The sequence below is a fragment of the Sorex fumeus genome, unplaced genomic scaffold (assembly GCF_029834395.1).
Source record: "Sorex fumeus unplaced genomic scaffold, SorFum_2.1 ptg000111l, whole genome shotgun sequence".
Taxonomy (NCBI): domain Eukaryota; kingdom Metazoa; phylum Chordata; class Mammalia; order Eulipotyphla; family Soricidae; genus Sorex; species Sorex fumeus.
In genome coordinates, this window is record NW_026606168.1 from 3,553,953 (window position 1) to 3,579,278 (window position 25,326).

Here is a 25,326-nt window from a genome sequence, read left to right on the forward strand (position 1 = left end):
GTCTTGCACACAGCCAACCCTGATTTGGTCCCTAGCACAGTATGTGGCCTATCAGGCACTGCCAAGAATGATCCCTGAACACAGAGCCAGGAGTAAACCTTGAACACAGGTGTGGTCCACAAACCAAAGAAAACCAAGTTTGGAATCCAAAGGCAAGTCATAGATTTAGCCTTAAGGTTTGAGTTAAGACTAAAAACTGGAATTACTTTTAAGATTGCAGATCTGACATCATGTCTCATTGAAAGGATATTGCACAAGAATCTGCAACTGATCACCGTGTGTGTGTGTGTGTGTGTGTGTGTGTGTGGTGTGTTGGAAGAGGGCAGGGAGACCCATTCACCACTATCTGCAATCTCAATTTTGAAATTTCATTTGGGTTTCAGTGAAGGTGAAAAAATACCCTCTATTATTATTAGGAAGATAAAATGTATTTTAGGACTTTGAATATCTGCAGCTCCTTTTGATGAGCAGAGTACAAACGATAGGAAATGTACGCCATTTGGTACAGAGGAAAAAATAACTTCCTCAAGAGAAAAGGGAAAAAATTAGCAGGTGATAACCTTAATGTAGATCAGCATGCCTCTTATATGGAACTTAATGGGCTCTGCCCCAAATAGGAAATAGTCACGATCACAAAAGCAGAAGAGGTTATGATTAAGTTGTTGTCGAAGAACACTTAAAGACAAATCAGTAACCTGAACAGAATGAACTGGAGTGTACAACGTTAGATGATCTGGTTTTCCTCCTCTGTGGGATTTAAATGCTACAGTTTCCCTCTTTCTAAACTGTTGCCTGCCTTTAGGAAAGCCGGGCCACCCAGCCTATGTTCTCAACTACTCTGCGCCCAAGGCAGTGGCATAAGAACACGCCAAAGTACTGTGTTTCAGGGACAGTTGAGTTTTGTTCCAGGAGACACCTGTCTCTAGATAAAACGTAGGTGGCGATGCCCGAGTCCCAGAGCCAGCGTGCTTAAAGCCTAGTTACATTCGCGGACGCTTGTAAACACCTAGACGCCTGTAACTCTTCGCCTCGGACCGCTGGATTTCATCGAGCAGTCTACAACAAAAGAGCCAGCGGGGCCGAAGCCCGGGCCGTAACTCTCTACCTACCGGCACTTCCGGCTTCCACGCTGACTGGCGGGCGGCAAGGCCGGCGCAAGCGCAGCACCTACTTCCGGCCGCTGGGCGGGCTCTTCCTGCCTTGGTGGCGTTTTCGTGTTTCTGCGCTGCTTGGGCTCCGCGTGGGAGTCATGGCTCCCAGTTCCGGCCCGTTCCCCGAAGAGCCGCTCTTAAAGCTGCTGCCTCTAGAGGCCAGGGACCGGGGCACTCAGCGCTGTCGCCTGGGTCCGGCCGCCTTCCGCGCCTTGGGCGCGCGCTTGGGCTCGGTGGTGAAGATCTCGTTGCCGGACGGTGGCTCCTGCCTCTGCACCGCCTGGCCACTGTGGAACGGAGCGGACGGCCATGTGCAACTGGATGCGCAGTGCTCCACCCGGGGGGCCATCGCGGGGGCGACGGGGACGCAGGGGAGCCTGCGCCTGAGCTGCCTCCAGGTGGTTCCCTGCCCACCCCTTAAGCGCCTCACCGTGTGGCCTGTGTTGCGGGAGGGCCCGTCCGGGACCCCGAGCTCCGCCGCGGTGCTGGAGGCGGCGCTGCAGCTGCTGAAAAAACGACCCGTTTGCCAGGGCCACGTGGTCGCCGCCCCGCCGGACGCTCCGGGCCCGGTGGCCGCCCTGCACATCGTCAGCGGCTCGCCTCTCCCAGACCCGGCCGGGCTGGTCACTCCTCGCACCCGCATCGCCCTCAGCCGGGTGCCTCCTTCGGACCCGGAGCCCCCGCCCGAGGTGCCCTTGGGGGGTCTTTCGGATGTGGCGAACTCGCTGCGGGAGCTGCTTCTCCTCCCGCTCCGCTATCCCCGCACCTTGGCCGCGCTGGGGCTCGCAGTACCCCGCGGCGTGCTCCTGTCGGGCCCTCCGGGGGTGGGCAAGACCCAGCTGGTGCGGGCAGTGGCCCGGGAGGCGGGCGCGGAGCTGCTGGCCGTGAGCGCCCCGGAGCTGCAGGGTTCCCGGCCCGGGGAGACCGAAGAGAACGTGCGGCGGGTGTTCCAGCGCGCCCAGGAGCTGGCAAGGCGCAGACCGGCGCTGCTCTTCCTGGATGAGGTGGACGCGTTGTGTCCCCGGAGGGGCGGTGCGCACCGAACCCCGGAGAGCCGCGTCGTGGCCCAAGTATTGACGCTGATGGACGGCATCGGCGGGGACCGCGAGGTGGTGGTTGTGGGGGCCACCAACCGGCCCGACGCGCTAGACCCGGCGCTGCGCAGACCCGGGAGATTTGATCGGGAGGTAAATGGGCACAGTTAATCCATCACCTGCCGGCAACCTCTGCCTTTTGGGGCCTTTGGTGCACTGTTGAGACATTTGCCACTTAGCTTTGGAAGTCTGTGGGTCCCTTCAGAACACGTTCTCTGTTCTTAGATGGTCTTTGCGCCAGGACATTTCCCCCTGACTGTTCTGAGAGCAGTGTGCCCCTTACGAATTCGCTTATGGTGCCAGTCCCAAAGATGGGTACCCCGATCACTGAGAATTTGGTTATTAAACTCTTCCAAATTTAAAAAGAGACTTTAAACTCAAAGGTGTGATGATATAAAGGTAGAAAGAGGTGGAAGAACTAAGTCAGAGCAGGCTTTACATCCTGATGGGTTTCACTGCATGCCAGCATCCGCTCCCACAGTTGAGAAAGTAGCCACAGTTGCCTCCTGAGCCAGGAAGGTGGAATCTTCAAAGCTTCCTACATCATAAGCTTCCAATCTAAATTGATTCTTAAGAAGTGGTTAAGTCGTGTTTGAGCTTTGTGGTTGGCTGGTAATTGCTTCATTTGGGTTTAATTTGTAAACTTTAGTGGATTTCTTGTACTATCAACTATCTGTCTCTTGAATAAGTTTCTAAGGACAGTTGACCTAGACAATCTGCTTCACCTATGCTTGGGTTCTTGACTCCTAGAAGCTAGTAGTTTACTGAAAATAATAATTAAAAAAAAAGTATGGATGGTGACCAAGCAATAATACAGTGGGTAGGGCGCTTGCCTGTGCAAGTTCTGTCCCCAGCACCTGATGTGGTCCCCTAAACACCTCCAGAGTGATCCCTGTATACAGAGCCAGGAGTGAGCCCTAACCACTCATGGCTGTGGCCCCCAGACCAAAGCTAAACAAAACCAAAAATGTGTGGATGAGGACCCACTATCTAGCTCAATTTGCTGAGTGCATGCTTACATGCAGGATACCTGGGTTAGATAGCTGGCACCCCGAAACATAGTCCCCTGAGTGAGTGCTGCCAGGAGTGAACCCCCACTGCCAGCACAGAACCAGGTGTACATCCAGAGCAGCACTGGGTGTGGCCTCCAAGCCAAAGAAATCTTAATTGATAATCCAAGTTACTCTTTTGGAGAGGGAGGATATTTATGTTCAGAATCAAAGTATGCTAAATATGTAATATGTTTTGCATGGTCAAAAAATTATTTTTAATTGTAAAATTTAACTCTTGCTCTGCATATAGGTTGTCATTGGGACTCCCACACTTAAACAAAGGAAGGAGATTCTACAAGCAGTTACCTGCAAGATGCCCCTGTCCAGCGAAGTTGATTTGAGTGTCATTGCAGAAATGACAGTTGGTTTTGTTGGTGCTGACCTCACTGCTCTCTGCCGGGAGGTTGCCATGCATGCACTGCATCGGAGTGAGAAGGTGGGGAGTCTTGATTCAAGGTCACATTTGATTGTTTTTTTTTTTTGATATTATAAGTTTATTTTGGGTTAAAGTTGTAAATAGGTTTTCACAGACCTTTTGGTACCTTTAGCAACTTTTTCACATTTTTGTTACATCTCAACTGCATAGAATCTCTGTGTGATTAAAAGTAGGAATGGAGAGTAGATTCTCCAATTTACTGAGGCATTTTTCCACCATAGAAACTTGTCTCTGGTGCTAAAGTCTATTGCATACAGAAACAAAGTCAATATTCAGAATCAAAGTATGCTAAATATGTAATATATGTTTATTACATACATTAATATGTACATATTAATGTATATTGCATACATTAATATGTACATATTAATGTATTATGTTAATACATACCCTGCGATAGCACAGCGGTAGGGTATTTGCCTCGCGTGCAGCCAGCCCGGCCGAGCCGGGTTCGATTCCTTGGCCCCTCTCTGAAAGCCCGGCAAGCTACCAAGTCTATCTCACCCACACAGCAAAGCCTGGCAAGCTACCCGTGACATAATCGATATGCCAAACACAGTAACAACATGTCTCAAAATGGGAACATTACTGGGCCCACTCGAGCAAATCGATGAACAACAGGAGGACAATGTTTAACAGACAGTGTGTCCTCTACTTCCCAAGATCCAGGGAAAATGCATATTAATACATTATATTACTGAGTATATAATATACAGTATATAATACTGAGCCCCAGTGGATCAGGTACATTTTTGAATTTTGTTTATGAAGTTTGAAGAAATTTCAAACTTAGAATTTCTGGGGCCAGAGGGATATACTGGGATTAAGGTCCTTGCTTTGATGCATGTAGCCAACTCTTGTTTCATCCTTTCCACTGAATAAAATTCCCTGAGTACCACCAAAATTAGTTTCTGAGCACCATTGGGTATGACCTCCATCCTCCTGTAATAAAGAGAATTTTTGTTTATCCTTAATCTAGATTTTCCAGATGAAATATATTAACCACATTTGCTCTACCAAACTATCTTCTTGTGTATATATAGATAGACAATTCTGTGTTCTGAAATATTTGAGATCATTTTATTGCCATTATCTCCCTTTAACCTTGAAAATGTCCATGTATATTTCTCACAAACAGGGACTTTGGCCATACTGATTATCAAGGTGGGGAAAAGAATACTTGACACAATACCTAATTCTATAGACTTTAAATTTCACTATTAGTTCCACTGATTTCCTGTATGGTAGAATTCTTTGGGGGAATGGTGGATGCTTTCCCAATTCTTGGCGAACCTGACCAATTGTTAATATTGAGTGCCCAAGGATGTGGTACTGAGAACCATTGAGGTCTCACCTCAGCTGCTCAGTGGGGTCATGTGGAGCCAGGGATAGAATCCAAGTCAGGTGTGTGTAAGGCATATATGCACCCTATATCTCCACAGCCTCTACCCCTTTTTTAGCCAAGGATCAAACCCAGGCATGCATCTATCACTGAGCCACATTCCCAACCTGACTGGGGATGGAGATTGGGGGGGTAATTTTTTTTTTAATTCAGAATTAAAAAATTCGCATTCCATTCAATTGTCATAGTTTCTTAGTCTTTAATGTAGATCTATTCTTCAGACTTAAAACTTTCATTTTTTATTTCAACAGTTCATTCATTCATTCATCATTCATCATCCTGTTATTCGTCGATTGCCTCGAGAGGCCCCAGTAACGTCTCTTTCATCTTAGCCCTGAGATTATATTCAAGGCTCTTTAGGAGAATGAGACCCATCATTGTTACTGGTATTTGGCATATTTGGTACGCCATGGGGAGTTTGCCAGACTCTGCCCTGTGGGCAGGCTACATTCGATAGCCTGCAAGTTTGTCCAAGTTTGTTCAATAGTATGAACCAGTTATTCTGGGAATAGTTCTTCCCCTTTGGGTTTTCCTGATGTTTCCCTGTAATTTAATTCAGGTTTTGCATTTTAGGAAGGAGTATTACAGAAATGTTACTGTGTTCTCATTGCTCCTCTAAGGTAGCAAATAGTTCTTTTTCCCATTACTGATGGGGTTCACTTTGATTTCTTGGATAATGTGGTATCTGAGAGATCCCCATGGTTAAGATAATGGATTTTCCCTTTGTTATAGTACCTTAAATGGAAAATAACCATTTCTAAAGTAGAGGAAGATTGAGCAACTATAATTTTGTTTAGATTTGTTTTTGATACTCATAACTTCAATTCATGATTTTCTCTTAAATTTTTTTTCTTTTTGTAGTGCCCTGGGAACAAAGCAATGGTCTCACACGTGCAGCATGTGCTGTCCCATTGAGCCTTGTCCCAATTTTCCAAAGATAGTTTACTTAATATTTCTTTTAAATATTTAGGACATTATCTTGCCTATCCATGTTTTTAACATTATGGTTTGAAAAATATATTTGTTTCTGTATGTAATTCTAAGTCCCTAAACTCCTTTTGGAAGAATTAATTTAACGTGGAGAATTCTGGGCAAGATTTTAATCTCAGCTGTAACATTAAATTGTCATATGATCTTGTGTTTTCTTGGGTGTGTTTGTTTTGTTTTTTGAGACTTGGACCACAGTTGGCAGTGCTCAGGACTCACTTATGGCTCTGTTCTTAGGGATCACTCCTGGTGAGGTTTAGGGGACTATATAGGCTACCAGGACCAAACCCATATCAGCTTTGTGCAGTGCAAGAACCCTACCCGCTGTACTATTACTCTAGCCCCCTGATTCATGGAGTTTTTAAAACTTAAGTTTTTGAGTTGTTTGAACTTCATTCTAACTTTTGCAAATCTAAATCCTTAAACCTGAGGAACGTGAGTCTTGAATTATGCAAATTTGTAAATCTTCATCTGGTCAAAATTACTTGAAAATTCAACAATTCCGATGTGTCAGGGTTGAGAATGATAAGTGTATTAGGGGATGAGAAAGGTCAGTTATATTTAGGATTCCTTCTGCTTTGAAGTTCCAGGTTTGACCAGGAGTGCCTTGGCTTAGGTGGACGGGTCAGCTACCTTCAGGCTGGCGCCCACGCTACTCCAGGAGCGGCCTATTGGGTGTAGTTACCACAGGTGATGGCCGAATTCTGATTCTGATAGCCAGGGAAATGGAAGGAAGACAGGCAAAAATGAAGGACAGAGGCATCATCTGGGAAGGTACTGGCTCCATCTCTTAATTTTTCCTCTACCAGGTGCTGAAGGGTGGCTGCTGCCTCATTGTGTGCCATGGCAGGCAAGGATGTGTGACAGTTCACCTTACATAAGTGTTGCTTTTGGAATTGAAGTGTAGTTCTATTCCATGTGTAATCCATACATAATTTATCTACCTTAATCAAGTGAATCAGATAATGTAATCTTGAATGATAAATGAATTGTGGGAGGTAGTGTTAAAAATTATTTAGCATTTAGATCTCCAGCATTTAATAGTGCTGTGGTTTCTAATATAATTAAAAGTATAATTGATAATGGCTTTTCAAATTACAGAGAAACTAAAAATTGCCTGAAATCACCTTCCAGATATTCTAATGACATTTTAAAGAAATAATCTTCAGAATAACTGTACCCTAATGTGTTTTTTATGTAACCTTATATAAGTACAACAAAATGGATTATTTGAAGGACTAAATGTTCAGAATTCTATTTAGGGGATCAAATACATGTTATATAAATGTTGCAAATATAAATATAAGTAATATTTAACAAATTTACTTGGCTACAATGAGCAAGGAAATTGCAAGAAGGATTATCTGAAATTCAATCTTAGATTTTATAAAGAAAGCTTTTCTAAGTGTAATGTAAAACTGCATGACTTAAAAAAAATGATTTACTAATTTGGCTATTTTGGATGGTAAAGCAATGCTGTAAGCAAAGACAAGACATGAGAGGAAAAATCAGGGGTCAGAGATGGAATAGGGAGTGTGCCTTGCATATATCCAGCTCCAGTTTTGTCTGTGGTATTGCATTGTCCTCAGAGCACTGCCAGGAAGGAGCCCAGCACTGTGGGGTATGGCCCAGGAACGAAATCATAGAAACAAACTTCTTTCAGTCATTGGAGCTATCTTCCCAGACCTCCTGTTAATCAATTTTTGGCATTTCTCGAATTTCCTTTTTCCTCTCTGTCCTTCTTCCTCCCATTTCCCTTTTCCCTCTTTCTTTCTGCGTGTGTATTAAGACATTTTTCTCCCCTGAACCATGTGGAATAGCTTGCATACATCATTCATTATTCTTAATGTCTCAATGTTTCTTTCTTAAGAACAAGGATATTTCCAGACAGAACCATGGTATATGTGTGATCATAATCAGAACTTTAGTGATATAGAATGTGATTTTCTCAATTATTTAAACATTTTTTTCCTCCAGTATAGGTTTAGTATAAGGCAATGTACATTCAGTTTTTAGCTTCTTTTTATCTTGACTATTTCTCTCTCTCTCTCTCTCTCTCTCTCTCTCTCTCTCTCTCTCTCTCTCTCTCTCTCTGTGTGTGTGTAATGTTTGACAATGCTTAGTTTTTAAGCATACAGGTTAGGGGATTGTAGAAGTTTTCTCAGTTTGTATTTGTTTCATGTTTCTTCATCAGATTTAGGTGATACATATATGTTGGGAATACTGCTTTAAGTGATTGCATGTTCTTAGGCCATCACACAGGAAAGCACACGTGTCCTTCTGCCTTTCTCTAACTGCTGGGTCAGGGATGTGATGGAACGCAGGTCTCATGTGAGGCTTGGGCATGGGAATGAGGGCATCAATCTAATTCCTTTGTCCCTTCTACTTCACTCTTCATTGAGGGAAATCTAATTCACATAGTAATGCCAGAATTCATCTGTCACTGGCAGAAATGTAAAGGTTTGCTTGTAGGCATTGTTGAGAGGTGTGAGGAGAAGAGCAGGTTTGTATAATTGGTGCAGGTTTTTTAGGATGGATTGGTAGTAGCATCAGAATTATAAATATGCATACTCTTCTACTTTGAGGAAAATTTTTTTCTTGTTGGGTGGGGGAGGCCAGGCTTACCCAGGCACCATCAGGGCTGTGGTGGTGCTTGATTGAGGCCACGGGTGCTGGGTGTCAAACCTAGGGCTTCATTTGCAAGGCATGTCCTCTACATGAACTCCATTTCTAGCCTAAAGAAGTTTTTATAAAAATACTTTAACACAAGGACTTTCAGTTTTGACTTTGATTTTAATAACAAAAGATAATGTTTACAGAAGGGTGTAATTTCCTCATGTTACATTTGTAGTGGCATATTATGTAGTTGTGCATGTAATTATAATATGGCAAAACTATGCTTAACTCTGATGATGATAATACCTGAGAAATATTGAGAATAAGACAAATAACCTTGCAGAGATAGTACAATGGATAAGGCAAGTGCCTTGCCTGTGGGTGACCTGGGTTCAGTCCCCAGAACCCTGTATGGTCCTTTAATTCACAATAGGAGTGATTCCTGAATGCAGAACCAGGAATAAGTGCACCCCCGCCTCCTCCCCTCCTAAAAGACCCTAGGAACTCTCATTACAAGGAAAACTTTTGTATCTACATAAGATGAAAGATGTTAACTAAACTTCCCATGTTAACCATGATATGCAAGAGTCAGATCATACTATGCACCTTAATAGTAGACAGTGTTGTATCTTGATTCTCAGTAAAATTGGGGCCCAGGGGCTGGGCATAATACAAGACAAAAATTATTGACACATTCATGGGATGAAGATTGGGTGGGGGTTAGGGGAGGCATTTTATTTTTATCTTATAGGTATAAATGTCTTTATAATGATAACCAAATAGATTTCTGAATTTTAAAAAGGATTTTAAAAGGTGATAAGGTAGTTGGTGCTTTTATAATTGTTAAAAACCCACCTAATTTTTGGTTTGTTTTGGGGGTGTATTTCTTTAGAATCATGACAATGCAATGATTGATCAAGCAGACTTCCTTGAAGCTTTTAAAAAGATTCAGCCCTCATCACTACGAAGTGTCATTGGATTAATAGATGTCAGTCCTGTTGACTGGGAACAGATTGGTGGCCTTGAAGATGTTAAACTGAAGTTAAAACAGGTGAGACAGAGATGTGCTGAAGTCAGTAGAATGTATAGTTTCAATAATTTTTAAAATTTTATTGTAGGATCCAAGGACAGTAGAGATAAGGGCCAGGAATATCGCCCCATAGTTGGAAGACTGCCTCATGAGCTGGGGGAGAAGGCAACTGGAATAGAGAAGGGATCACTAAGTCAGTGATGGTTGGAGGGATCACTCAGGCTGGGAGATGTGTGCTGAAATTAGACAAAGTAGACAAATGTGATAGCCTCTCAATATCTATATTGGAAACCATAATGCCCAAAAGTAGAGAGAGAGTATGGGGGAAATTGTCTGCCATAGAGGCAGGGGGAGGGTTGAGATGAGGACATTGGTTGTAGAGGATGTACATTGGTGGAGGGATGGGTGTTAGATCATTGTATGACTGAAAGTCAAACATGAAAGCTTTGTAACTGTATCTCACAGTGATTCAATTAAAAAAAATTTTTTTTAAATTTTATTGTAGGGTATAATGCTTTTTAAAGCTGTTTATGTTTATGTGGTACTCTGGAGCTATTTCTGGCTCTGTGCTGGGGGAAGGGTCTCCCTCCTGGTTGAACACAGAGGACCATGCAGTGCTGGGTATTGAACCTAGGTCTCCTGCATGGAAAGCATGTGCTCAGCACTGAAAGCTAACTCTCAGGCCCTGTGATACATCTTGCTCTTCCTACCATAATTCATATCACCCTAGCATGTAAATCTAATGGTTGCTTTTCAGTTCTTTTTAATTGTAATTTTGTAAACAACACATACTATTTTTTTACTATCTCACCCACTCTTTAACAAAGAGATTCTCCCATAAAGGAAGAGAAATCACATAAATCCCCTTTGCAATTACCTTCTTGTTTGTTTTCACCTGAGAGACTATATAATCCAGAACAAGGGTCACCCAACTGCTCTGTAACAGGTGCTGGGTTGCTTCTGAGAATAATCTAAAACCACTTCCTTCCAAGGAGGGCAGAGAGAGACCAAAAAAAGAGGTGAACTGCCCCAGATTGGAAGGGCTCATGGTAGAGAGCAAGAGAATTTAGGAGGTTTGTCTTGGGAGTCATGAGGCCAATAGATGTACCTTTCCACCAAATCTTAAACTTTACATGGCGGCCATAACTGGGTTCAGTAGCATCCTGTCCAGTTAGTCTTAACACCACATTACAGTCTTGAGGTAGCTCTGGGAGGGGAAGGCAGTAGATTGCATATTCCAAGGGTGCATGGGGAGAGGAGCTGCCTCCAGTGGGGCCATGTTGTTTTTGTGTTAACCTTTGCTTTTCCACAAAAGACAAGATAGTATTTTGATTTTTTGTGCCTATTGCAGTTGTTTGCATCTGTGCAAAAGAAATGACTACTTGGGTTTTGCTGAAACTTTATATACATAAAATCCTATCATTTTTGCATGTCACAATATATAACTCTCATTTTTCTTTCTACTTAACATTTAAAAATGTGAAAATCATTTTGTAGCATGTGAATTTTACAAATAATGCAGGTAGACCTTTTGTTTGCCCTGGGTCTGATTGAAAGCCAAATTTGAAAAAAGTATTGTTTGCCTGCTTAGCTATTTGATATGTAATGGGAGTTGAAGGACATGGCTCTCCAGATCCTCTACCAAGTTGCAGTATCAGAAATTGATTTTGCCAATTTACCTGTGTAAGATAAACCTTAATGAACTATGTGTCTCTGACCCCATGCCCAAAAGACGGATTGTTGATATGCATTTATTTAACTAGGAACTCATTGAACCCTGAAGTTAATAATTTGTAATAAGTTTTTCATGCATTATTTCAGATGTCACAAAGTACATGAAGGGAATCTTGTTGAAAACACTTTTTCCTTATTTTACATGTTAAGACTTCCTGCTTTTCTGAGTTTTTTTCCCTTCCTTAAATGTTAGTGCTTAATGCCCAAGGCTGTAGTACTCCAAGGCTCTTTGGAGCTGCAAACATCCTGCAGTGCTCAGGCACCTCTTGGGCTATACCCAGCCATGCTTGGGGGGCACCAATTACTTCTCTGATCTCCCTAACCCCAGTATTGGGGAATTAGTGGTGAAAGTTGTTTGTATTCTAGAGGAGTAGAATGACATACTCAACATGGAAAAATAATCATTTCAGTTAACCAATGAGTAAATGTTTCCAAATGGAGAAGGCAGGCAGCAACATAGAGTGCTGACTGAGGACAGAGGTCTATTTTGCCTACAGGGGTTAAAGAAGACTCTCCCAGAAACTGACATTAGAGCTACCACCTGAGAGAGAGAGAGAGAGAGAGAGAGAGAGAGAGAGAGAGAGAGAGAGAGAGAGAGAGAGAGAGACGCTAAGAAAGGCCGGAGGTGGGGGAGGCGCTAAGAAAGGCCCTGAGGAGGCGGGGTGGGGTGGGGTGGGGGTGGGGAGCTGAGAGGCAGTCTAGTTACATAAGACCTTATAAGTGCTATATTCTTACTCTGATGAAGGATTATAAATCAGGAGCAAAGTGAGTTGACTTCGGCAATGTGATCTGACTTTAGCGCTGTTAGGGATCTGCTTTGTATGATCCCAGTCTGCCCTGTGGAGAATGGACTACATTTCTAGCTCAGAAACGGATACCTGGGAATTGTTGGATAAACAAACTGAATTATTTTATGTTTGATCATTCTACTAAAATAACTGCCTCTCTCTACATGCTCTTGGTTTTTGTGTACTTACAGAGTGTTGAATGGCCTCTTAAATTCCCTCAAGAATTTATTAGGATGGGCCTGACACAACCGAAAGGAATCCTCCTTTATGGCCCCCCTGGATGTGCTAAAACCACCCTGGTGAGGGCCCTGGCCACTAGCTGTCACTGCTCGTTTCTTTCAGTGAGCGGCGCTGATCTCTTTTCGCCCTTTGTTGGAGATTCAGAAAGAATCTTATCTCAGGTTTGTTTACTTTCCTCTGAGTTTTCACGTCAAATTTCACATCAGGCCTCATTTTAAAAATAGTACTGGGGGGCTGGAGTAATAGCACAGCAGGTAGGGTGCTTGCTTTGCACTCAGCCAGCCCGGGTTTGATTCCCAGCATCCCATATGGTCCCCTGAGCACTGCCAGGTGTAATTTCTGAGTGCATGACTAACCCCTGTGCATCATCGGGTGTGACTCAAAAAACAAAATTAATTAATTAAAATTGTACTGGATAGGCTCGAAAAAGAGTTCAGGGGTTAAGGACTTGCCTTATACGTGGCTCATCCCAGTTTGATTCCCAGCACTAAGAATGTTCCTCCTGCACTGCCAGGAGGGACAGAGCCAGGTGTAAACCCTGATTACCACCAGGTATAACCCCCAAACTAGGAAAAAAAAATAAAAGCCAAGCCATATATAGACAGACACACTCATACACATGAATCACACACACACACACAATACACACACACACACACACGAGCTATCATTATTTTTTATTATTATTTTTTAAACCTGGCATTTTAACTTAAAAATATTGTAACATTGGGCCAGCAAGAGAACTCTGCATGCTGAGCATGTGTCTTGCATGTGGGAGGCATAGGTTCACTCCTTAGCATCATGTGAGCACTACTAAGATCAATCCCTGATCCCTGTACCACTGGATGTGACCCTCCCATCTCCCCACCAGTTTTTTTAACATTAAATAGTCTGTGAAAATATTTTAGACCTTACATAATATTCCATTGTTCCTTGTTTTTATTCATTTCCCAATTCTTACCAATCTTCTTGCGTTTTGAGAATTACAAGCAGTAATGCAGAAAACATACATTAACATGAATAATGCATACTATATGGCTTTTTACTATTTTCATTTCCGTCTCATTCTCCCCCAAAAAAGGTATTTCAACAAGCCAGAGCAAATACTCCAGCAATTGTGTTTTTGGATGAAATTGATTCAATCTTGGGATCTCGGTCAGTCAACAAAGCAGATTGTGGTGTTAAAGAGCGTGTTCTTTCTGTTCTCCTGAATGAATTAGATGGTATTGGATTAAAGACTACTGAGAGAAGAGGAAATAGATCAGATCAACTAGGTTAGTACAAGGATCTGGTGAAAAATGAAGAGGTATTTATTGTCCAAAATACACCCAAAACCTAGGTCAACATGCCATACTAGCTTTACCTATGCTAGGTTCATCCCATAAAAGGAATGATGCTGTTTATTTCTTTATATAACTGATAAATCTGAATTAACTAAAAAAGGGGAAGTAGAATTTTATAACAGTTGCCTTAAATATATTTGAATAAATTTTGTTTTCTCTAAGATTTAGAAGTAGGGCTGGAGCGATAGCACAGCAGGTAGGGCGTTCGCCTTACAAGCGGCCAACATGGCCGACCCGAGTTCGATTCCTCCGCCCCTCTCGGAGAGCCCGGCAAGCTACCGAGAGTATTCGATATGCCAGACACAGTAACAACAAAGTCTCCAATGGAGACGTTACTGGGCCCGCTCGAGCAAATCGACGATCAACGGGAGGGCCTTTACCTTTACCTTTACCTTTTATATATGGGAAATACATAATGGGAAAGGAAGCTTATTATTTGTATATTTTGAAGAACTAGTCTTCATCCTTTCTAAAAAGTCTTTTGTGAAACAAAGTTATGCAAAGTTAAACACATTTCTTTCTGATAATCTTTGTAATTGAAAACTGCTTTTTTCTTTGAACAATGGACTTCCTTGATTATAATGAAATTTAAATGATCTTTGGAATCCCCAAAGAGAAGAGCTTTCTAGGTTTTTTCTCCAGAGTTTAATATGCTTAAGATATGCAGCAAACAATTTTTCTTCTATTCTTTTGGTGTTGTTGCTCTCATGTTCTTTTTTTGTTTTGTTTTGTTTTCTTTTGTTTTGGGGCCGCATCCAGCAATGCTCAGTTACTCCTGGCAGTGCTGGGGGACCATGTGGGATGCTCAGAATCTAACCCGGGTTGGTTGCCTGCAAGGCAAGCATCCTACTCTACCCACTGTACTGTTCTCTCCAGCCCTTTTGTTTCCCCATTTTAAAAATTGTTTAGCAGAAGAGTCTTACAGTTCCTTAGTCATTTGAAGGAATCGTAATGTTTCTAATTCTAATTATATTCTCCTAATGCAGGAATCCTCTTTCCGTTAAAATGATTGCAGATACTGGGAACTCTCTGCTCTGAGGGATCATGTCCCAGGGGACATTGGGCTGGAGCACGGCGGTAGGGCATTTGCCTTGCGCGCAGCCAGCCTGGCTGAGCCGGGTTCGATTCCTCCACCCGTCTAGGAGAGCCTGGCAAGCTACCGAGAGTATCTTGCCTGCACAGCAAAGCCTGGCAAGCTACCCATGATGTACTCAATATGCCAAATACAGTAACAACAAGTCTCAAAATGGAGACGTTACTGGACCTGTTCGAGCAAATCGTTGAACAATGGGAGGACAGTGACAGTGACAGTGACATTGCATTATCTTGTATATTTTCCCTTAGAGGCTCACGAAATTTTTCATCGAAATGTCATGGTTGTTGCAGCAACAAATAGACCTGAGATGGTAGATGACGCTTTATTACGACCTGGGAGGTTAGATAAGATCATCTATATTCCACCTCCAGATGAAAAGGTAATCACTGCATTTAAGGGAGTTCTCATTCTCAGTCTTGCTCTTTGTGATTTCATTAACTTGTGATAAACTTAGTCTGAAAATACTACTTAGAATAAGATATTTTGAGACAGAACACAGTACATAGTTTTTAATACTGTATGTTCTTATAATCTGTTTTGTTAGTGACTTAACCTAATTACATTTTATTATAATAGCTAGGTAACAGGAAAAAGCATAGCATATATGAGACTGGCACATTCCAAGCAACCACTAGAGGTCTTAGAATGTGTCTCTTGTAAAATCATTATTTTATAATTAGATGGAATACTAGAGTGTAAAAGAGGTTAAAGGAGTTTTGCCAATTTTCTGGTCAACCTTCTTATTTACAATGAATTCAGATTATATATTATATCCATAGCCGAAGAACCAGTCAATCCTTTGCAAACATTGAGAGCCATGACAAAGAGTAGTGGGAGGTTGAGAATGAACTTTTTCTTGGGTTTTTGTCAAGTTTGGAGGGATAACAGAAAAGTTCAATGATATTTTATTTTTTAATTGTAAATGATACAGTCATATACTTTTATATCAGGTCTGATGGTATGATTTGTATTTAAGTGAGATTTATTTATCTTAGAAGAAAATATATTGAGGATAGACTTTTTAAAAAAATTACTCTAAATTTATCCTGATGTCATTACTTTTACTCTTGTCATATCAGCTACATTGATGAATTAGTTTTCTCCTCAGAAAAAGTGGTTATTTGATTCTTAAATATTAAAGTTATACTTTCTAACTTGAAGTGTATTAATATAATATATTGTCAAATAAAAACTGTTACAAGATTAAAGATTATAAACCTTTCCATTTTGTTCAGGGCCGGCTTTCAATCTTAAAAATCTGTACAAAAAACATACCTCTGGAACCTGATGTGTCCTTAGAACACCTGGCGGCAGAAACCTGCTTTTTCTCTGGGGCCGATCTTGGGAACCTCTGCAAAGAAGTAAGTTCATTTCAAGGACTTGATGGTTCGAAATGTTTTTCCATTTATTCAGATGTTATGCCCATGTTTGGAATTTACTCAAGGACTCATATGGCAGACACCACACCATATTTAAGGCAGAATAGGCCAGTGCCACCCCTTTCCTGACTGCTTTTTAAGTTTCAGAGTGTGCAGAGATGGTGGCACTGTATTTGTAGTTCGGAGTGTGTAGTGAGTCAGGGAGGTTTGCAGGGCTGTGGGAGCATTTAGGAAGCACACAGATACACAACTTGGCAGTTTCAGAAAGGTGCCCCAGAGAGCATGTGTGAAAATTGAAATTGGAAAGATGATTAGGGAGTGAGCAGGCTGTGGGAGGGAAGGTGTGTTTGCATCAGGGGAATAAAATGTGCAGGATTGGAAGGAAAATGACATTACTGAAGAGGTGAGCATGGCCATATAACATTACTCTGTAAGACTCTTCTAGGAATTTAGATTTATGGAAAGGAAATCTTGTTTTTCCTTTCAAGTTTTATTAAATTCAAATTAAGACAAATCTTAAGAATATAGTTCACTGAATTAGCGTATGAAGTGTACACACTTGAACAACCACTGCTCAAGCCAAGAAAGCATTGTAAACATTCCCAAGCTTTCCCTGGGATTTTCCCAGTTTCCCTCCCTTAGAGGCAGGAACTGCCAGCATTGGTGACCAGTTTCACCTAATGTTCTTTGTATAAAGTGGAACCATAGGGAATGCTTTTGTTTTTTTTGTTTTTGTTTTTGTTTTTCGGGGGAGGGGCAGGAGGGCTTTTGGGGTCACACCCGGTGATGCACAGGGGTTACTCCTGGCTCATGCACTCAGGAATTAACTCCTGGCAGTGCTCAGGGAACCATATGGGATGCTGGGAATCGAACCTGGGTCGGTTGCATGGCAAATGCCCTACCCGTTGTGCTATTACTCTAGCCCCATATGGGAATGCTTTGTTGTTTCCTTTTTAAACTCAAGATTATTTGTGAAATTCATTCCTGGTTTTGTGGATAGCACTAGTTTGTTCGTTTCCATCTTTTTTTTTTCTTACAGTATTCTGTTTTTACTCATTTCTTTTAAACATTTGGATTACTCCTTTTTTTTGCTGTTATAAATAATGTTGCTATGAATAATCATGTCTGTTGGTGTGTTGTACGTGTATGACTTCTGTTTATGTTTGTACTACATAGGTCATATACTGTGTTTGATCTGTTCTTTTGATAAGTGCTGTGACCTGTTTTAAAACTGGGAGTACAGTAGGTAGGGCATTTGCCTTGCACATAGCCAGCCTGGGTTTGATCCCTGAAAACCCATATAGTCTCCAGAGCACCACCAGAAGTGATACCTGAAGTCATAGTCAGAGCTAGAAGAAAGCCCTGAGTTATAGCCCCAAACCAAAAAACAAAGTGCTCATTTTATCGGGTTGGAGAGATCATACAGCAGGTAGGGTGCTTGAACATGACTGACCTGGGTTCAATCTCTGTCACCCCATATGGTCCGCAAGCCCACCAGCACTGATCTCTGAACACAGCCAGATGTGGGGCAGAAAACAAAACAAAACAACAGAAAAACTTATTTTGAGGTCAGGAAGATGGTCTCTCGTCTTTTAAAGATAGACACAGGGGTCGGAACTTTGGGGTGAAGCAATAGTACAGTGGGTAGGGCACTTGCCTTCATGGGGCCAACCTGAGTTTGATCCCCACTATCCCATTTGGCTCCCTGAGTCCCGCCAGGAGTGATCCCTGAGCCAAGAATGAGCCCTGACAATCACTGGTGTGGCCCCCAAACCAAAAATTTAAAAATTAAAAAAATAAAAAGATATACAGGGGCTCCTAATGTATATATTATTCTGCAGTTTACAAAAATAACACTTTTTTTTGAGGGGAGAGCTCGAAGGCAGGGGGCCTGGAGGTGTGTTGGGGAGCCTCCAGGGCTACCCTCAGTGGTGCTCAGGACCCATGCAGTTGCTGGGGATCCAGCTCAAGTCCTTGTTCATAGAGGCAGATAACCTGACTCGTGAGGTTTTTGCCCACCCCTGAGGTTTTGTTTCCAGAGTTAAAAGTGTTACCATACATTGTTTTTAAATGTGAAGTGATATAATTATTTCTTCTTTATCTCTGGTAGGCTGCCTTGCTGGCTCTACAAGAAAATGGACTAGAGGCAACTACTGTGAAACAGGGGCACTTTGAAAAATCACTAACAATTGTAAAGCCATCCTTAAAGCACAAGGATTTGACTTCATATGAAAACTTATTTCGGAGGCAAGAATTTTCTACTTTAGAGGAGATTTAAAAATTGCTGTACATATTTTCTCAAGGACTCATTGAAATGTGGAATTTGTGTATATGTATTTTCTGTAAATTAAAAGAAACATTATTATATCTGATAAGCTAAGATTCTTTTTAAGCTATTGAAAGTCTGTAACTCAGAAACAGAGTGCATATGTTGATTTTGTAGTGAAGGGAGTAGTTGATTTTTTTTTAAAAAAATTTTGATGTATACAGATTATTTTCAAGAATAGTACAAAGAACTGTTGTGTACCCAACCTAATTTTATCATTTTGGAGGAGGGAACCGGGCGGCGCGAGCCTTCCTGCGCGCACGGGGCTGGACCGCGGGGCCCGGCGGCAGTGGCGGCGGCGAGGCCGAGAGCGAGGCCCCTCTGACCCCGGGGGACACCGTGGCGCTGCCCCTCCCCTCCAGCCCCGAGTTCCTGTGGCTCTGGTTTGGGCTGGCCAAGGCCGGCCTCCGCGCGCGGCCTTTGTGCCCAGTGCCCTGCGACGCGCCCCCCCTGCTGCACTGTCTCCGCGGCTGCGGCGCGCAGAGGAGGGAATACCCCATGGTGCTCAGGAAACCATGTGATGCCAGAGATCCGAACCTGAGGCTCCCACATGCAGATCATGCATCCCAACCCTTTGTGCCCTCTCTGTGCCTCATTTTCACCAGTATTTGCACTTTGTCATTTTTGCTTTCTCTTTGCACAAAAAACACTTTTAGATTTTGCACAGCATGCCTCCTTATTCCTTTAATATTTTAGTCTGTGCTTCAACAACTGAGGTTTTCTTAGGTAACCACAGCACAGTTTTGAAATGCAGGGAATTTAACAATATTTTTTTATCATTCAGTGAATCTTATCAATTACCCGAACAGTAATTTTCCCATTATTAAGTCCAGTATAGCTAGCATCAGACATTTCATTTTGTTGGTAGCCTTTTACTTTGAAACAGTTTCTCCAACTTTCCCGACCTTGACATTTTTTGAGAGTATAGAACAGTATTTCCAAAAATAGTTGGTCCATGGTTTGTGTTTTGTTCTAATAGATTGAGCATTGGTATCACTAGCAGATCACCACATGGTGCTAAGCTCTTGCAGATCATAGTGAGCTGAGACCAGGGTAACTTCCCTCTGCACGTCATTGGTGATGTAGATTTTAATCACTTGTTTACAGTTTTGGCCAGTTTTTCAACCACTTAATTGCTATTTCACCTTTTGTGATTTTAAGTAATCTGGTAAACACTTTCCTCAGCCTTTCCCTCACGAGGAACCCTACCAGGTGTGAAGCAAAGTGAATGAGATAGTCATGGTGCCCAGGGTCAGCTGAGAGAACACCTTAGATCTTGGAATGAATTTTTTCCAAGCTTCAAAAGAAATGTATGGTAAGAGCTACATGAAATAGGAAGTCATAAATATTCAGCACTTATAAAGGACTATTATTAGTTAAGCCTTATTCTGTGGAAATAGTTAATGGAAAAGTCCTGCTGTTTTCAGGGGTAAAGGGGAAACCCACACCTGGCAGTGTTCAGGGATCACTCATGGCAGAGGAGGAAACCAGCTAGGCCATGTGCAAGGCAAGCAATTACTCTCTATACTGTCTCTGACCCCAAGACCTTTTTTTGTTTGTTTGGGGGCCATACTGGTGGTACTCAGAGATCACTCTGTCAGTGCTCAAGGGACCATATGCAGTGCTGGGGAATTGAACCAGGTTTGGTCATAGGTAAGGAAAGTGCCTAAATTTCTATACTATCTCTCTAGTCCAAAAAAGACCTATTTCATAGGCATAAAATTGAAATAAAATTATCATTAACAAAAGGGCTGATTGCTTCTGCACAATAGGAGAAATACCTAGAAAACTTACTAGGATTCTTTCATTCCTGGTTTTTTTTTTTTTTGATTATTGTTGATTTTATCAGGCAAGATAGCTAGCTGTTAAAAACTTCTACAGGGTGAGATACCGCAATCTGAACCCATTTTTTTTTTTAATTTATTTCTTATTTTGAATACCCATCCCTCCACCAGTGCCCATTTCCCACCACCACGGATCCCAGTATCCTTCCGTCCCCCCATTGCCCCCATCCCACCCTGCCTCTGTGGCAGGGCATTCCCCTCTGTTCTCTCTCTCCTTTTGAGTCTTGTGGTTTGCAAAAGAGTTAAGCCTGATTTTCAGGGAGAAACGTTGGATGATTTGCTTTCCATTGATCACTTTGTGTATCTAAGGAGATGTCACGTGGCCGCATAAGCGGCCGCGCAGTTTGAAAAAATTTTTCTGGTTCCCACATGCCTGAGCTATGCTTGTAGAGACTCATGGTCACAGAGGTTCCATCTGGAGAAGGCGGGATGCAGCACCTACCCCATCTGGGACCTCCCGGTGAGATCGGCTCTGTTTGGGACCTGGAGCTCTGGGAGCTGTGGTGCCCTCCAGCGGTGTTCTTTGTTGCTGTGTGCTGTAAAGATGGCCTGAACCCATTGTTTTTACCTAGAATATATTGTAGGGCCAGAGCGATAGGACAGTGGGTAGGGCACTTGCCTTGCATGAGGTCAACCTAGATTCAGTCCCTGGCATTCCATCTGATCCCCCAAGACTACTAGGAGTGATCCCTAAGTGCAGAGCCAGGAGTAAGTCCTGGGCACCACTGGGTATATCTCCAAAACAGACATTTATTGTGTTCATGTTAGAAACTGACACTTTTGTTAGAAGCTGAGCTTTCAACTAAAATATTTTTTAGTGTAATGACAACTTGTCAACAATTTTGGAAACCCCGTAAAAGGGGTGGGGTGGGGGATGTGTTTCCTCTTTACTGAAATAATAAATCATGAGGCGAGATTGACTGACTTTGTTTTTATGTGATTAGAGTATCATTGAAACTGTGTTCTTAATTTCCCAAGGATTTGTGGAGCAGTCACAGGTGATGCTTGTGAGTGTCCTGAGTGGTCCCTTTGACTTTGAAGGGTGGGAGATGTGCCTGCTACATGCCTTCCCACAGTTCAGTAAGATTAGGCATTAGCCAAATGGGGCTTAACTCATTGCTGTAAATAGACAGACACATAAAGGTACATCACATCTGTAACTATTTGCAGTTGTAATGTGTGAATTGTTAATATTCTATTTTGAGCATTTTCAGGTACATAGAATCACGATCACGACCTCCCTGTTGTTCGTCGATTGCCTCGAGCAGGTGCCAGTAACGTCTTCTTCGTCCTAGCCCTGAGATTTTTTTTTTTTTAAAGTGCCATATTCAAGGCTTTTTCAGGGTTAGGAGAATGAGACCCATCATATGTTATACATAGAATAGTATAACAAATTCCCATATACCTACCATAACTAGGTTGAGTAGTCTTAGAGCCAAAGTGTAGTACAGTGGGTAGGGTGTAGGCTTTGCATGTGTCCAGCCCAGGTTTGATCCCCTTGTATCCCATTAGATACCCTGAGCTCCACCAGGAGTGATCTAGGAGTGATCCCTGAATGCCACTGGGTGTGGCTAGAAAACCCACAAACCCACCCCCCCCCACACACACACACATATATATATATATATATATATATATATATATATATACACACACATACAGAGAGAGAGAGAAGTCTCAAAATAATGAAGAACAGAGATTCCATATTGGTAATTCCACTTCTTGGCATCTACTCCAAGAGCACAAAATCATTAATTCAGAAAGATATTTGTACTCCTGTATGCATTGAAACACTGTTCACAGTATCTAAAATCTGGAAGCAATCCAAATGTTCAACAATGATGAGTGGATAAAGAAATTGTGGCCAGCACACACAGTGGAATACTGTAGGATAACACTGTTTTGTCCTTCCTCAGGTAGCTTAGGTTTATCGGGTCACACCCATCTAAGGATGCTGAACTTGTAAGCAATGTCCTTTCTGTATGGACACAGGAAGACAGTTAATATTATGTTTTGTGACTTGGGAGTTGATTGACTCCAAATAATATTTACTCCTGGGCATCTGCTTTCTTGACTCAGTTACCCTTAGTTCCTAGCACCCCAAAAGCAGGGTCCCAATGAGGGACTGAATGGACCCAGGGCAAGTTGTGAGCTACCCTGGCATCGAAATAGGCCAGGCCAAAGCGCAACTATAAGTTGAGAGCATGATCATAGACAGATGCTGTCATGATTCAAAAGTAAGTAACGAGGAGACTAGGACCCGCTGGGGCTAGGAAGAGTAACCTGGCCTGAGATGTTTATATGATATAATATAATGAGATGTTTATATCTCTTACTGTGCTCACACAGAATGACATTGCTAGAAATATTAGAAGTAGATTTACTACAACTAAGATTACTAGCTAAGGAAAGAACACACCCTTGTTAGAATCCCACCCTTGAGCGGATCTCCTAATAATCTGGAGTAATCTCTTTAGATGAGATTTTATCCTTGAGTTAATCTCCTGGAGGAGTGGTCTTACCTCTCATTGTTGATTTGTCAATATTCAACCCACCTTTGTGTCACCGCCTTACGTGATTGCTATATAAACTAAGACTGTAAGCTCGGAGAGGAGAGTCAGAAGTGAGAGGTCCCGGGCTCCAGAGATCCAGAGTCAGAGCCAGAAGGAGAAAGACTCCAAATTGTTGCCCAGGAGAGAAGGAGGCAGAGGAGAGACAGGAGTGAAGAGGATTGGAATAAACTACTGTTGATATCGACCAGCCTGGCCCTCTTTCTTCTTCTGTCTGCCCTTGGCCAACTGCTGTCCTGATCAGGCCACACACAGCGGCTCAAGAGCACCGAACGCGGGCAGTGAGACAGTGCCATCCAGTGAGCCCGCGAACACACAACCTTCGGCATGCTGAGATTTTACAGAATACCTTTCATCTGTGAAAAGATGAAATCTTGCAATTCACTACAGCTTGGATGGAACTGGCGGGTCGGTATCATGCTGACTGGAATGAGTCTAAGGAAATAGGATAAATAACCAAATATGTGGAACATAAACACAGTAAGGGAATAAACAATAGCATATGTTACAGAACCTGCCTATAGAACTGAGTTTGCTAAGGGGTGAGGAGTATTCTAGAGAGAGTGATGCAGGGAAGTTCACACTGGTGGTGGGTATAGTGCAGTGATACTATATTCCTAAAATACTAACAGTATTTTAAATCATGGTGTTTCAAATTTTTCAATGAATTTTTAAAGGGTTAATTTTCATTTTCTTTCATAACCTTAATGCCATCAATACATACAACAAAATTAACATCGCTTTTAATGTTTTCTCAGACTACTTTGTTAAATTAGCTGCTTTTAATAGCTGGGGTAAGAGGTTAGAATGACTTTTAATTACTAATTTACTATGCCCCACCCCCTTCCCCAGAATATCTCGACCACCATAAAACAGTAATGTGTTTTGATAGAAATTATATAGAAAAAGTAGGGCTGAGTTTAAATTGATGCCAGCACTGCAATTTGTGTTATTTAAGCCACGTGCAAGTGTCTCCCACAGTTGGTATGTGCCCCTATCAATAACATTAAGATCATTAGTAAGCAAAGACCAAACATTTTAATTTGGAGCCATGATACATTACCCGTAAGACTTTTTTCCCCTCTGCCTTTTTGCCTCCATACTCTTCCTATTCCTTTCTTTTATTCTTTTGAGAAAAATAACCCCTTTTTAACAAAACAGCTTTAAAAATCCTACAGAAGGAACAGTTTTTATTTGATCCTATTCAGTACAAACAGGAGAAGTAACGCAGCATATTCTTTGAAGTAACTGATGTGATTTTAACAGCTGACCCTTGTCTTCTAGATGAGAGATTATTTTTATTATCTATTTTAAGGGAAACAAATCTTTGAGATGCATAATTGTAATTTACTGTATGCCACATGCTTTGCAAACATTAAATCCCCCTTGTGTTAGGTTTGTTCCCAGATTTCATATATGTAAACTTTCGAAACAGTTACCTCCAGGTCAATCTGCTAATAGAACGTCCATGCATAGATCTGAAATGGGATTGAAAAATAGTTCTAACGTTTCTGCATTAACTCTTTGCTTGACCTTAAACTTCAGAACTGAGTAACTACTTTGATGTTCTTAATTGAAGCAGCCATGAGCAGATGCAGAAGGGCTCTGAGAGTGGTTCTAATCACACCTCCACCATTTTCATGTTATAAGACTCCAGCATCTCTCAGCCTGACACCCTCCTTATCTTGCAAAAATGTTGAGAAGATTCCTGCAGTCTCATTCAGCCCTTGGTTTAATGAAATTGCTGTGATTGTTTAGTATTTAATATACTTAATACATTGATGAAGTATTGGGAGGGGGAAGCACCAGGTTTGCACACCCGGCGTTGCCCAGCACTTATTCCTTGACTCTACCGTCTAGGGTCACTCTTAGAAATACTCTGTGCTCAAGGATCACACCATATGTGGTACCAGGGATCAAATCCTGATCAGGGCATTCCAAAGGCAAGCGGTCTACCTGCTGTCTCTCTAAACCCTTAATAAATTATTTATGAAGTAACTAATTATTGCAACCATCTTTGTGTTCTGCATGAGGAAAGATTGTTCACTTAGGAGCAAACTCAATTGAAAGCCATCCCTCAGGGTCAGCTTGGAAACCTTTCCAGCTGATCTTTTTCTCCCTGAGATTTTTTAGCGGGAAAACACTCGGAGCAGGTCATTTGAAACTCCATAATTTAAGTGTTGTCTCCATCCGTGTGCGAGCTCACATTTTGCAGTTTTAAAAAGTGATTGATTAATT

The 25,326-nt window shown here is 42.1% G+C and overlaps 1 protein-coding gene across 1 annotated transcript; it reads left to right on the forward strand.

Moving 5' to 3' along the window:
• Nucleotides 1-1,237: 1,237 nt before the first annotated feature.
• On the forward strand, nt 1,238-18,715 carry AFG2B (AFG2 AAA ATPase homolog B). Its single transcript, XM_056135370.1, has 8 exons — nt 1,238-2,338; nt 3,548-3,733; nt 9,631-9,789; nt 12,482-12,691; nt 13,612-13,804; nt 15,218-15,348; nt 16,205-16,330; nt 18,459-18,715. Exons 1-8 carry the CDS (start codon nt 1,250-1,252, stop codon nt 18,624-18,626), a joined length of 2,262 nt encoding a protein of 753 aa, XP_055991345.1. The 5' UTR covers nt 1,238-1,249; the 3' UTR covers nt 18,627-18,715.
• Nucleotides 18,716-25,326: the final 6,611 nt, after the last annotated feature.